The 14,923-nt window shown below is 35.4% G+C and overlaps 3 protein-coding genes across 3 annotated transcripts; all 3 read left to right on the top strand.

Moving 5' to 3' along the window:
- Positions 1–682: 682 nt before the first annotated feature.
- Positions 683–2,258, top strand: LOC149709329 (uncharacterized). The gene is made up of 5 exons (XM_089864017.1): positions 683–763; positions 806–874; positions 1,148–1,431; positions 1,504–1,667; positions 2,128–2,258. Exons 1-5 carry the CDS (start codon positions 683–685, stop codon positions 2,256–2,258), a joined length of 729 nt encoding a protein of 242 aa, XP_089720143.1.
- Positions 2,259–3,154: 896 nt separating this feature from the next.
- Positions 3,155–7,176, top strand: LOC149709328 (cytochrome P450 3A5-like). The gene is made up of 13 exons (XM_089864673.1): positions 3,155–3,315; positions 3,759–3,858; positions 3,918–3,970; positions 4,048–4,144; positions 4,222–4,341; positions 4,407–4,495; positions 4,557–4,702; positions 4,776–4,891; positions 5,182–5,320; positions 5,384–5,544; positions 5,970–6,202; positions 6,274–6,436; positions 6,942–7,176. Exons 1-13 carry the CDS (start codon positions 3,242–3,244, stop codon positions 7,020–7,022), a joined length of 1,572 nt encoding a protein of 523 aa, XP_089720799.1. The 5' UTR covers positions 3,155–3,241; the 3' UTR covers positions 7,023–7,176.
- A 2,003-nt stretch (positions 7,177–9,179) lies between these two features.
- On the top strand, positions 9,180–14,532 carry LOC149709327 (cytochrome P450 3A8-like). The gene is made up of 13 exons (XM_089864674.1): positions 9,180–9,420; positions 10,141–10,240; positions 10,308–10,360; positions 10,516–10,612; positions 10,678–10,797; positions 10,858–10,946; positions 11,507–11,652; positions 11,953–12,068; positions 12,145–12,271; positions 12,341–12,501; positions 13,136–13,368; positions 14,098–14,260; positions 14,321–14,532. Exons 1-13 carry the CDS (start codon positions 9,347–9,349, stop codon positions 14,396–14,398), a joined length of 1,557 nt encoding a protein of 518 aa, XP_089720800.1. The 5' UTR covers positions 9,180–9,346; the 3' UTR covers positions 14,399–14,532.
- Positions 14,533–14,923: the final 391 nt, after the last annotated feature.

Here is a 14,923-nt window from a genome sequence, read left to right as displayed (position 1 = left end):
CAATTCTGCTTTTAATGCTGATTTACCCTGTGTTGTGTACTCTAATACTTTTTAAGGAAACTCGTAAAATGCAATCGAAAAAGTCGTATTGGCTGAATGTATATGCTTTCGTTGCCATACTCCTGGGACAGGGTACGCAAAATTTAAACTAAGGTTTTTGCAATTGTTCAAAGTTTTGTTTAACAGATTACAGAGAAGCTTTCCGAGTTAATGGTTATTCATGGAAAGCCGAAACCTGGATATTTGGTTGCGCGTTCACAATATCACTGATGCTACTTGGGAAGTTTTTTCAAAGCATACTGTTATCGCATATTTCGGCTCCACCGACTCCAAGATACATAGATGATTTAATTGATGTGCATAGACACAAGAATTTCAAAGTTAAGACTATGTTAAATTCGGAGGAGTACAATATTCTTAAGGTAACATAAATTATGTTTAAAGACATACTATGGACTAGAAGTTGTCTTTTTAAATGGAAAAAGTGTATAAAATAATGAATATATCATTGGAACCACGTTCCTATTTACAATACGAAAGAAAATATGAGCAATTAAGTTTTAAGTAATGGTCCGTAATGAAAGAATGATTTACTGACCTTTTGAACGTAATGGAGCACTGGGAGAACCCCTATTGGGCGAATCCGTCAGGTTAGGCGTCCAATCAAGGATGATGGGGGAGGATGCGTAATCTGAGAGGAATCGGTGCACTAACTGTGGCAGATCTCAAGTTGGGTGGGACTCCCAAAAATAGGGGAGGAATTGTCGGACTCTATTGTAATTGGTTCATCTTTAACCCTTCTTAGCCAATGAGCAATGAGTCCGACTATTACTCCGCATATTTTGGCGTCCCATCGACCCTGAGCTTTGCCTCAGTTAGCGCACCGACTTCTCTCAGATCCCCATGCATCGTCCACCATTATCCTTAACCCAATAGGGCCAGTCCCCGGTGTATCACGGAGAAGCCTAACGCGTAGTGTCCATTACGGAAACTTAATTTCTCGTATCTTCTATAATATTGTAGATAGAACCATGGTTCCAATTGACATACTTATTATTTTATACGCTCATTCGATTTAAAAAGAAAAATTTTAGCCCAAAAATTTCCCTTTATAAATGTTAAGGTCTGAATTTCTACAAATATTCAGAATTCCGAAGATCCTATTCAAAGAGAAATATTCAAAAGGGCGAAGGAGGATGTGTTCTTGAACCATATCGACATAGCGGACGTATTTGAAGAAGTTCGAACTGGTCAATCCGTACTGTTTTGGGGAGCTCCGGGTCTTTTGGCTTACATGAGTATGATGGGCTGTGACAATTCCGAGTCTCTTTTCGTTCACATGTCCAAAAGCACCTTCAGAAATGTTCAATTCGCGATTCCAAGTTCGAGATCACCCTCCAATAGGATTCAACGAAAGATATTTCTATCTTTGTAAGAAATTTCACGTCACGCTAATTTTAAATACAAAGCTAAGTGTAAATAGCTTTTTCTCTACATACGCAGATTGAGTAATATTTTCGAAGCCGGTATTCCTCATAAAGTTCATGAAGACATGACGAAAGAAGCGAGAATTTGCATGAAAGAAATGAAATCAATGATTGAAAAATCCTCCTCTGCCGTTCTCAACTTGACCAACTTCAAGTTTCCCCTTGTCTTACACGCCTTTGGTTGCTGTGTCTCGATAATTGCGTTTATTTTGTCTCACTATTCACTTTTGATTGGGTGTTTACGAAAAAACGTAAAGGGTGAATGGGAACACTCTTCAGTCTATCCTCGCATGAGAGTGCAGATTGGTCCAAAGTAATTAAAGCACATCTTGGAATAGTTATGTTTAACATGATTTTAGGAATAAAGTTTATTTAAACTATTTAACTAGAATTAAGGTTAATTAATGACGATTAAAATAATTAATATGAATTATATTTATTTAATTATTTATGAAAACCTCTAAATTGAGTCTCGACTCGGAGAGGTTTATTTTGGTTTCCCAACTTGTTTTCTATACATCCCTGGACGCTCTGTGTATTGTAATCACAAAAAGTACCATATTCTATGCTCATGATCTTAAACTAAGTGCTTTGGCGATTTATGCGTGCGCTTTGGCGGTTTATTCGTGTGCTTTGGCAGTTTATTCGTGTGCTTTGGCGGTTTATTCGTGCGCTTTGGCGATTTATGTGTGTGCTTTGGCGATTTATGTATGCGCTTTGGCAATTTATATATGCGCTTTGGCATTGTGCTTTTCCTGTCAATCATCTTAGTCCGAGTAGACTCTATATAGTTGTACTTAAAGGGTTAAGTAAAATTACCAAAAACCCTACCTTACATTTATTACACCCGACCTGTAATCGATGTACAGGAAATTTGGGAGTGATTTAGCCCCTTACCATATTCCTAACGTATTTCAAATGCAAATTAATCAAGGAAAGAAAATCACTTAAAAGTCAGGATTTCCTTTAATTAATATTAATGGTGATTGTTATGTCAATTAGAGAATCATTAAATGTAATTATGGCTTGACCAAACGCTCAATATTTCCTGTTAATATAATATTTCTGGCTGTGCATTTAAAAATTAAAACCGTTTTGTATGAACCTTAACGGGCTTGAAAGCAATTAAAATAGCGTTATATATATTAACACGTTTTTGGTAAATGGACCTCTTAAATTTCTAAATTAAGCAACAAAAAAAAGATTTCTCGTTATTTCATAACTTATATAACAATATATTAAGATTAAATTTATAGAATAAGATTATATTATCATTGATAAATTATTGAGTTCAAAGGGAAGATGAAGTATGGAAAATAGCGGAGTCGACGCCACTGACGTGTATTGTCAAATTATGATTTTATTTTATTTGCTTATCACAGCTGACAATTTTTCAATATCCTTCTATTCCCTTTAAAAAAGGTTATACATTTTATCAATTATTACTGTGTATAATCCGTTAGGTTTAACATATTTCTTTTACTATATTTCACGCAATCTAATCTGTACAATCAAACGTTAAACAATGAAAGACTTTTATAGAAAAAGACCTTGGAACGAACTAGTGTTTCTCTCTAGAGGTGCTTACACTCTGTGTTGCAATACTTGATAAACTGTACAAACTATACATCTATATATATATAATAAAAGCGTTGCGCATCTGCAGTACTAGTCGTAGTCGCTTAGATTAAATCCGGCGAGACCGACGCTTTTCACTTTCCAACCACGCGTTTAAAAAATCAGTTATTTTCATCATGTTCCTTCTGTTAGCGGTCGAAATTTTAGCTGCTGTTATTGTATTAGCAGTATCAGCGTTTTTCGCATATTGGTGAGTTTATTATATAATTTAATTATAATTAATTACAGTAAACCTTACTTTTTATTGATATTAAGGTCAGATCATAATACGGTACCATTTTTTAACTAGTGATATTTTAAGACCCATTTTTTCACGAAATTCGACAGATCTGCATATATATTAGGGCATAAGCGAATAATCCTCTTTAAGTGTCCATCAGTAGGTTTTTGGTGTGAAACGTCTGAGGCCCCCTGCTGATGTTTTTACTTTTCTAAAGAAAAACAGGGCTAAAGAGGAGCTAATTTTTTAACATGCTTTTAAAAATAGCATGTTCTTTTATAGACATTTTGGGGGTCAATTTGTTTTGATTTCTCTGCAAATGGTTAATGGAATAGTCTATAAGAATTTACTTGCATTAATCTTCTTCTTGAAAGAAATAATTTTTGTACATAATGCATTTTACTAAATTGCAGGGCATACCTAAAGAGGACCCACTATTGGTATGGCAAAAACATTCCGTCCGAACCACCATTTCCCTTATTGGGCAATATGGCAGCCATGATGTTGGGAAAAGTAAAAACATAAATTAATTAATGTAATTAATGTCTAATACTAATCGTTTTTAATCGAAGGGCTATCACAACATTGACTCGAAACTTTACAAGAAACATGGAAGATTATTTGGGTAATTAAAATAATTATATACCCTAAAAACATTTAAGTATTTGTTTTCTTATTAAGATAAGCAATTTTTTTCTACAGAAATTATAATGGTTATACACCAACGCTCTACGTCGCTGAACCAGAACTTTTAAAATTAATATTTGTCAAGGACTTCAATGTTTTTTCATCTAGAAGAGTATGTTAATCATAATAGACCCTTGACCTTATGATATTATTTACGTGCATAAAATGACCAAAGACCTTTTTTTCTAGTTTTTTTCTACTGGTAATCCACTCATGGATCACATGATTGCCGCGCTTCCTGGTGACGAGAAATGGAGAAACATTCGAAATACAATAACACCAGCTTTTTCTTCGGGAAAGTTGAAAAATGTAAACGTTTGTGCCCTTTGAAGAATTTAGAATTGTTTTCTATGAACACTTATTTTTCAATTTAGATGATTCCAATTATATCGGAAAGTGCGCAGATTTCTGTAAGACATTTGGAAAAATACGCTGATAACCAAGAAAATATTGATTGCAGAACGTAGGTCCTCCATTAAGACACCTGAAGAAAAATGTAACTAATTTCTATCAAAAATCTTCAGGTTTTTTGCCGGTTTCTCTTTAGACGTTATTGCAAACGTGGCTTTCGGTACTAGACTGGATTCGCACAATGATCCAAATAGTGTATTTGTTCAAAACGCTAAGAAGGTTTCGCTTAGAGAAGTTCCACTTAAAACACTTCTCGCTTGTAAGTACCCTCATATTCCATAATAATGCAAACTTTACGAAATTCATTGATTACTTGGATTTTAAAATTTCAGTTACTTTTCCGGCGATTGGACGTCTTTTCAAAATCGAATTCTTTCCTTCAGAGAGTATCAATTTCTTGGGTGACTTGACGTACAGTATAATGAAAAGAAGACAAGAAACTAAAGAGGTAACTCCTGTTACGCCTTGAACCTGAGAGGTTGGTGGCCAGGTGCGGCAATGAAAGCCTCTAAGTGTATCTTGCGCACGCCCCTACTTTTGGTTGGAGATTGTTTAAGTGCCGTTGCGTAACTCCTTTTCAAAATGGAAGCTGGTTCTCATGATTTAGCTTAGAACCATTTTTAAGACATTGCCGACGCCAAAGTCAGCAACCAATCACAACTAGTTCTTGATTGCTGAACCTCTAGAGTTACTAGTCCGGCCATTTGATTAGAAAACAAATGTCTTCAAATAACGCAGGTACGACACGATTTTCTTCAAATTATGATGGAAGGTCTCAAAGCAGACAGTTCAGACAACACATCTAGCAATGCGGATACAGAAGATGGAGATAAAACCACAACTGGTGTTAAAAGCGTTGACAGCATTAAAAGAAAACGTAAGGTCCACTAAATTTTTATAATTATTTTATTGTCTAATCTTGCCATTGATTTACACAAAGCGTTAACCAAAAACGAGGCCTTGGCTCAATGCATTGCGTTCTTAATGGCCGGATTTGAAAGCCCAGCTACTACCTTAACCATGACTGCTTATAACTTGGCTACACATCCAGAAATTCAAAAGAAAGTCATTGCGGAAGTTGATAAAATTTGGGAAAATAGAGTTAGTATAAAGCTACCATTTTCTATGCTCGCACCCAAAGCAAATGGCGTCAACAAAAGGTTAAGCACCAATTAAGTTGAACGAAAGCCTTTTTTAGTGCTTGCTTAGAAGTGTACAAATCAGTGCTCTACTTAACGACGTTATGTTTTTCCTATCTGCAACGAAAATAGATTAGTTTTGAGTCATTTGGACTTATATTTGATTCTTGGGTATCATCAGATACAAGATGGTTCGGAGTACATATGTTCGTAACTAAATGTTGTAGACTTTATGTACTTTGACACTTTCAACCCGATTTGACCCAAAGAACACACCCTACACGTATCCTACGCTCTCCTTACTGTTTCACCTTCTGCTATTTCGATTTGCCTTGGCGTGCATAAGACGCATTTTACTTATGCTAAAACTAACATGTTTTCATGAAGGAAACCCTTGATTCTGAAGCCCTATTTGAAGCCAAATACCTCGAGGCTGTAATTGACGAAACCCTTCGAATTTCACCACCTGGAATACGACTTGAACGAACCGCCGGTAAAGACTACGACCTAGGCGACACCGGAATACACATTCCAAAGGGCATGATCATTCAAATTCCTGTTTATGCCATGCACCATGATCCAAAATATTTCCCAGAACCAGAAAAATTCAAACCCGAAAGGTAAATGAGTTAAACAACAAAGAAATATCATAATATAGATAAGTGAGACGCAATTTAATTTTGGGTAATAGATTCTATCCGAAAGAAAAGGAAGAAGTCAAACCGTACACTTATCTACCATTTGGCCAAGGCCCGAGACATTGCGTCGCCATGCGTTTGGCTCTTCAACAAATTAAGATTTTAATGCTAAATGCACTTAGGACTGTAGAATTTGTGACATGTCAGGATACCAAGGTATAATCTCACTAAAATCTTTATCAAGACCTTACGCTCTAGGATATGTTCCGTACACCTTTTACTGAGAGCTAGTCGTCGAGCGATTTACATAAAACGTCATAGATTCTTGTTAAAGCGCAAGTCTCGGCTGTGGTTAGTTCAAACAAACGCCACTATGCCTAGATGCTCCCATAGTCGAGGCGTGGTGGACCCGCTAAGCTTACCAATGGCTAGTTTTAGCTCCGCCCTCGTGGACGAATTCTGATTGGTGTGTAGAAGATTAGCCAGCATAATAGGGGCACCACGGAATGCGATATTTGCTTTAAGTGACAACCAGTAAGGTACTCCCAAAGGCTTAGTACCGAAAAAATATTGAGGTGGACTTTTTGTATTGAAATCTCGCGCCCTACTCGAACTAGCTGTCAGTGAAACTTGTAGCATTAAAAAGCATAGAAAGTTGTCACATTCATAAACTACTTCTTATAATTTTTCATATAATATATTTTTATAACATTTCATTTAGATACCTGTGGAATACGTTAAACAAGCGGTTAATCTGCAACCAAAGAACGTAATCTTGAGAGTAAGGAGGAGAAGATCATAAAATGTTAGGATTGAAGATAATTTCAAACTTCCTGATAACAACGTTTGCACTACCTCAATATGAGTGACACATGTCACAGCGAAACCTCCGTGTATTGTACGAGAAGGATTTAGTTCCTTTAACTCCGAATTAAATAAATCAAATCTGCACTCTGTTTCGTTCTTTTTATTTGAAGAAACGCCTCCTTATTTACTAGTAAGAGGGAGACACACACCCCCTATCATAACATAGTAGTTTGTACACTGTAACTTATTACTTTAATTATTAACTTTTGTAGTGTTATTTTACAGATTAAAACAAAACACGAACGTTGGTGATAACATTTGAACAGAAGAGTTGGAGATTTATTAATACCTTGTGTAGTGTTATTGCATCGCTAAGAGGTTTTTCTCAAATAATTAAATAAATATAGGGTCTAATGATATTAATTATTTTAATGTTATTAATTTACCTTAGTTCTAGTTAAATCGTTTGAACAAACTTAATTCCTAAAATCATTTTAAACATAGTGACAGACACACACTCACACACAGAAACGTCCAGTGTAATACCTCTCCGTGACGTCATCGTCACTCGGAGAGGAAAAAAAGAGCTTTGTTGATAAAATTCGTATTTTTAGCCATAAAGTAGCAAGAGGGAGTTGTATTTTATGATATTGTGTGGTGTTATTGTACCGAAAAGATAAGAAAGAGCTTTGCTGATAAAGTAATCGAGACAATTTCGCCTTGGTAATCGCGAGGGATTATGGTATACCCTTACTACAATTATCTATAGTTAACACCAGCTCTCATTTGTGAGTAGTGAGGAGTGTAATTCAACGTCTTTATTAATTAAATAACTCAATTAAACGTATCATTTATATCTTAATAATTAGTTTTAATTTCACAAGTACGCCCATCACTGTTTTATTGCTTTTCAGACCCAATATTTTCGAATTCGGGAATACACCACTTTGACATTACCTAGGACGCCACAGCGGGCTACTGAGAACTAGTACTTATTAAGCTGGGCAGGGAAAAAAACCGCGTGAGGTTGCGCTTTTGCTAGTAGGGGTAACAAAGAGCAGTTTCCAGTCTTTCCCCTTGAGGCGCTTCGAGCGCGGGGCATCGGGCATGCGCACAACAGAATGTCGAAGTGGTGTATTTTCTTCCGTAACAACAGTGTTCATAAAACCCGGCTCTGTAATGTTAATTAATATTGTCGTTTTAGAGAATGCAACAATTAGAACAATAATTCATCTTTCATTTGTTAACAAATCATCTGTCATACTATCTGATAGTGGGCGTTATTTTATTTTTTATTTTGTTTTTTCTTTGAAAAGGAAGTTTGTATAGCGACAATGGTATTGAAACCTTCACATTCTTTAAACTACTGTGTAAATTAACAATATTTATACTACGGATAGTTCCGACTTCCTCAATGACCTCTAAGCTTTTAGCTTTTATTGTGCGGGAAGGCGACTATCGTTTGTTACAGGAGAACTTGGTATAACAGATAATAGTGAGGCGAGATAGTACGCCTTGTTAAATGCCATAAGAAAGAAAGTAGTCCATACGCATTCGTGGTAAGCTTACTTTTGGAGCTGTAACACTCCATCATCATCAGAATCTTAAAATAGGAGAAACGAAAATGTGTTGTCATTAGGATCGAATCGATATTAAAGTGCGTCTCAAACTAAGGTAGCTGATTTCAAAAACTGGTGTAACAAAACAAGTAAAGTTAAATTGCTGGAGTGGAAAAAGTATCTTATTGCCATAAATCCTGCATAGATGTGTGCAAAGTTTGAAACCCATCAGGGGAAAGACCAAGATCAAAATTAATCTATGAATTTCACTCTAACCAACTAAGAAGTGAAGTTGGAAAGTCAAGACATGAAAATATTGTATTTTCGCGTGAACTAGAAAATTAAAATCAAGCTCGATATTAACTTTCTAATTTCACGCGAACTAAAAGTTGAGAAAAAGCAACTAAATCTTTGATATAACTTTTAAAAAAATAGAGCATTAAGGAAAATTAATAATAAAAAACCGGGGATATTGTAACGAATGCCTGGTTGTTGATATTATGAACCATTTCTTTTATTTAGTATCTTATCTATTATTAAACGTCAGCTCACGCAACCAAGTAGAAAATATCGATATTTTAAGGGAAAAAAAGCGGCCTTGAATTGTAGTGTTTGGGCTGAAAGTCGGTTACGCAATCTACCCAAGAGAGTGTGTACACCTACCAACCACTGAAGTCATACGGGTTAATCTAGTGTTGGAAAAGGACGCTTTTTAAAAAGCTCTAACAATATTTAATGTAGTTATTTGTAATTGCTAAAAATGGCACTCTTTTTAGTTGTACAAATTTTTTCCGCCGTTGTTGTATTAGGAATAACGGGATTTCTAGCTTATTGGTGAGTTGCAAAATATTTAAGTGATTTAAAAACAAAAGTAGATTTTACTTTTTTTGACGTGATTATTCATACTGTTTTCTTGAATTATTTTAAAATAATTTATTAATTCTGTAGTCTCGTGGTTTGTTAATAAAATTGAATTAATCGATTAATTTTTCCATTCGTTGAATCGAATAGTTGATTTTTTCTACTACTATTATTGACAGAAACAACTGATAGATTTTGAGTTAGAAATATGGAAATTGAATCGAATAATCGATTATATTACTATTAATTTAAAAATAATTGAAATAATGGGTTCTATTTACTATTAATAGAAAAAATAATAGAAATAATCGATTATATTTACTATTAATAGGAAAAATAATTGAAATAATCGATTATATTTACTATTACTAGAAAAAATAATTGAAATAATCGATTATATTTACTATTAATAGGAAAAATAATTGAAATAATCGATTATATTTACTATTAATAGAAAAAATAATTTAAATAATCGATTCTATTTACTATTAATAGAAATAAATAATTGAAATAATCAATTCTATTTACCATTAATATAAAAAATTAAATAATCGATTCTATTTGCTATTAATAGAAAAAATAATTGAAATAATCGGCCATTTGATAGTTAATAGAATTGAAATTGAACAAAATCCAAATAAGACGAAAATTGCAGTAAAGTAGTAAAGTGAATTAAACATGTTTAAATTTCAGTGGGTATTTAAGCAGAAACCATTGTTGGCGTGGCCAAAATATTCCGTTTTTATCACCTTTTTCCTTTATGCGAACTATGTTGTCTTTCTTCTCGGGAAAAGTAATAATATATTTAAATAAATCAAATAGTAATTAACTTTAATAGCAATTTAATTTTTTATTCAAAGGGAGCGCACATTATTGACATGGAACTATATAAAAAATATGGCCCAATAATAGGGTAAAATATTTTACTATAATTTAGCATTAGTAGAGGGTGCTTAAAAAGGGATATTAGGACCGAAGTTCATTGGATTATATGGGGATTTTGAGTTGAAAACTTCTATCTGGTAATATTAAGTAATCGTAGTTATTCTTGTTCTATGACAAATGTAGAACGTACAGCGGTATTACTCCAGCACTGTTCTTGGCGGATCCAGAACTGATAAAGTTAATCTTAGTAAAAGATTTCAATACCTTCTCATCGAGACGAGTACGTTCATCCAATTAACATAATTAACCTTGATTGTGAATAAGTAGCTAATTACTTCTATTTAGGAAATGAGTATCGGTCACAAAGCCTTGGATCAAGCACTCCCTGTCATTGCAGGTGGCGAAAATTGGAGAAATATTCGTAATACAATATCGCCTGCCTTTTCATCCGGAAAACTGAACGCTGTATAAAAATGTAATTGAAAACTTATTTTGTACATTTTATAATTGTCTTAATCTTTTTAGATGATACCAATTTTATCCGAAAGTGCTCAGATTTCCGTGGCGAATTTTGAGAAATTCGCCGATACCCAGGAAAATATTAATTGCAAAGAGTAGGTAATTTAAATTATCGGTTATCGTTTGGTTCTATTCTTAATTCACTATACAGGGTTTTCCATAAAGGGTTGTGTTACCGAAATTCGGTGGATTCCATTGAGGGACGTGGTTTTTAGTCGAAAATGTTCAATGACATTTGTTCTAAAGACAACATTTTTTAAACATAGTTATAGTATTTTACGAATAACCCCTTAATTAAGTAAATAGAACTGCTTTTGTAGTCAAAGCCATGAACAAATTAAAGATAGCTATACAAAATCGATTGGCTGAAGTGACAGATATTGAAATTTTCAGTTTGAAAGACATGATTATAAAACAATTAAATAAAATGAAAATTCTCATCTTTGTTTTTTCACCTAAATACCATTTTCTGCAAATATATTTCATGAAATTTGTTCGATTATTTAAATATCATAGTAAATTTTCGACTAAAATCACCCACTGTATTCGATCCTACTACATTTTTTGGAAAGCCCAATGTAATTTTTTTAATTGTATTGTATTAGGATTATTTTATATCCTATTAGTTATGGAAACCATTTTTCTATTTCTTTAGTATGTTTGCTAGTTACACCTTAGACGTAATTGCTAACGTGGCGTTTGGAACAAAATTAGATTCGCACAATGATACTAACAGTATCTTTGTAAACAACGCCAAAAGCGTCTCGATGCGGCAAATTTCTTTTACAAAATTTCTTGCCTGTAAATACGTACATTTAACTTACTTGCTAATCGAATGTTGGCTATTTTAAAGAATAGGTCCATAGGCTGTCTTAACCATTGTGCCAGATGGGCACTTGACCAGGGACCCCAAGAATATAAGGGCCCACTCACTTTGATCCTAAGAACACGTTGCCCTGGTGCCTGTAATGCTGTTAAGATGGCCCAGTCTGGTACTTAGCGCGTAAAATATGTTACCATAAGTTAGGGACCTATTCTTCAAACTTCCTCGAAAGCAATTTAAGTTTTTGAGCACCTGATCGCTATTATTATTAATTTCAGTTATATTTCCCGCTTTTGGTCGTCTTTTCAACATCGAATTGGTACCGAAGTCTGGAATTGAATTTTTCTCTGACCTGACATTTAGTATCATGGACAGAAGGAAGAAATCTAAAGAGGTACAGAGTATTCCATTAATTCCAAAGGCCCTAGAATTAGGATGTGCAAATTATAATACGGCTTTTGAAAATCTAGGTGCGACGGGACTTTCTCCAAATCATGATGGAAAGCCTCAGTCCGGACAGTTCAGAGAAGAAATCTGCTGCCGCGGATTCAGAAGTTACCGATGGTGTTAAAAACGTTGACAACATTAAAAGGAAACGTATGATTTTCAGATCACATATTACTTCAATTTCGTTATTAATAATATTTTAAATTGGTTTACACACAGCTTTGACGAAAGATGAAGCCCTGGCTCAATGTATCATGTTTTTATTGGCTGCGTTCGACGGCCCGGCTACAACTCTATCCTTAGTTTTATATTTTTTGGCTACTAACCCAGAAGTACAGAAGAAAGTCATAGCCGAAGTTGACCGTGTTTGGGAGAAGAGAGTAAGTATGTCCAGAAGCCCATCATACTCTATCAATAGAAGTATGAATCCAAAGGATATTTCCTACGAGGGGCGTCTACTGGATTTCGAATTTGAAGGAAATAGAAACCATAGCTTACTGTGAGCTCTAACTTGTGTACAGTTTGCAATTTCTCTCCTTTTCCTCCGCCGTGCTACCCGGTTTCTCCCTTCCATCAAAACACTTGCAGAGGTTAACGGTAATAGTTAGTATATGGCGCTGTCTGTTAGGAATGGCATAGGGGCTTGCCACAGGTTTAGAGTGGATATCCCTTCGTCGTGAAAGCAGTACCTCGGCTCCATCAAGCATAGAACACGTTTTGGATGGAAAACCTTTAAGTGAAGATGGAGCATGTCTAATTTTTTCTCGTATGGAAATAGACCGTCTTCTTGGGTTATTACACTCTTGCCAAGTAGCATCGCTAGAGGCAACTAGTGCGAGTCGACTAGTCTCCCGAGTGTAGTGAACGTACTGAGGCTCCTTCTGGCGTTGCCTCTTGGCAGACTCCCGCCTGTGTGTTATTAATGGAATAACTATAAGCCCTACTGCAGATTCATACTCAAATGCACTGCAGGTTTATCTTGATTTGTAAGCTAAAATCTAAACTGTTTTTCAGGAAACCCTCGATGCTGAAGCTGTATTGGAAGCCAAATACATTGAAGCTGTTATTGATGAAACCCTGCGAATTTCTCCACCTGCACTTAGAATAGAGCGAACTGCTGGTAAAGATTACAAACTTGGTGACACTGGAATTCTCATACCAAAGGGAACGATTGTGTCAATTCCTGTTTACGCTATACAACATGATCCCAAATATTATCCTGAACCGGAAAAATTCAGACCCGAAAGGTTATTGTTGTTATTATGGTTTCCCAGCTCTTACCTTCGACAGGGCATTTCGCTTAGGAACCCGTTGACAGGGCATTTCGCTTAGGCATCCGTTGACAGGGCCAGATTAAAGGGGGCCTAGGGGGCACTGGCCCCCGGGCGCAGGGCTTGTTGGGGGTGCATTGAGTTAAACTATTCCTCCAAGCAACATTTGCTGTTCCTTTTTTCCGACTTAAGGGGGCGCATACTATCTCGGCCACAGGGTGTAAAATTGCTTAATTCAGCCCTGCCCGTTGAGCTTGTAACCAAGGGTAGACATCACTGCGGACCGCTTACTGTTATTCCTGGTTATGCCCAAACCAACTCAACTGCCGAATACCCTGAATGAAGGGATGTTTCACCAAGGATGATGAGGGAGGATGCGAAATCTCCGAGAAATTGGGGCGCTAACTGTGGAACGGCTCAGGTTGGGTGGGACGCCAAAAATTTTAATTGGTTCGTCTGTAGTCCGATAATTCCTCCAACATTAGCCATTACACAGTTATTGCGCCTATTATTCTCAGATTTCACATCCACCCCCATCATCCTTGGTCTCAATCTTATATGCTATAACGCTAAGTCCACGTGTAGATAACAGGAGACGCACTGACGTGGCATCTTCTGACCGCTACAAAGGCTTTACGGCAAACCTACACTTATGCTGTATAGTGTTATGACTATTGATGAATGAAAGAATCATTTTGATTTTAGATTCTATCCAAAAGGAAGGGAAGACATAAACCCTTACACTTATTTAACGTTTGGACAAGGCCCGAGAAATTGTATCGGTTTGCGTTTGGCTATTGTGGAAATTAAGATTATATTACTTAATTTGTACAGAACCCTCGAATTTGTGGCCTGCAATGAAACTACAGTAAGCTCGGTGATCGAACAAAGTACCAGTGGAAAGTAATTTAGTTTCATTTTGTCTTAGATTCCATTGGAATACGTTAAGAGAAGCATAAATTTAATACCAAATCATGTCACGTTAAAAGTCAAGAGGAGATCATAATTGAACGAAAGAAATCAATCTTCAGGCAACTAATCATAAGTTACATAATGCAAAACAAAAGTATCATTTACTGGCAGAAGGCCTAATTGCGGAACATGTTACAATATTTATTTGATAATAAAAACAAACTATCAAATAAGACCTACTTTTGTATTTTCACTTTCGAAATAGCACTGCTGAAGTACCGAAAACGCGATAAGAACAAAATTAGTTCCTAGTTGCGTTATCTTTATATAATCTCTCCACTATTTGATTAAATAAGTTCTTTATAAACCCAAATCCTTCCGTGTTTTCTTAATATTTTTTTTAGCATCCAACAATAATGCAAGCCTCGAACGTTGCTGTAAGTTGAACATATATTCGTCTAACAATGTTTTATTTGTATAGAATTATTTTTTTTACTCACTTTTAAATCACTTGACTATTCTATCTGTCTTTTTGTCTGGGTCGAATCTTGAAACACATTTTTATCCACTTCTACCAAAGCAATTTCTCCCAAATTTGGTTTGCATGTTCAAATGTAAT

This window comes from Phalangium opilio, unplaced genomic scaffold, assembly GCF_054372755.1.
Source record: "Phalangium opilio isolate 3A_F unplaced genomic scaffold, DU_Popi_V2 ptg000013l_1, whole genome shotgun sequence".
Lineage (NCBI taxonomy): Eukaryota > Metazoa > Arthropoda > Arachnida > Opiliones > Phalangiidae > Phalangium > Phalangium opilio.
Note: the sequence above shows the minus strand (reverse complement) of the source record. Positions and strands in the feature narration are given on the sequence as shown.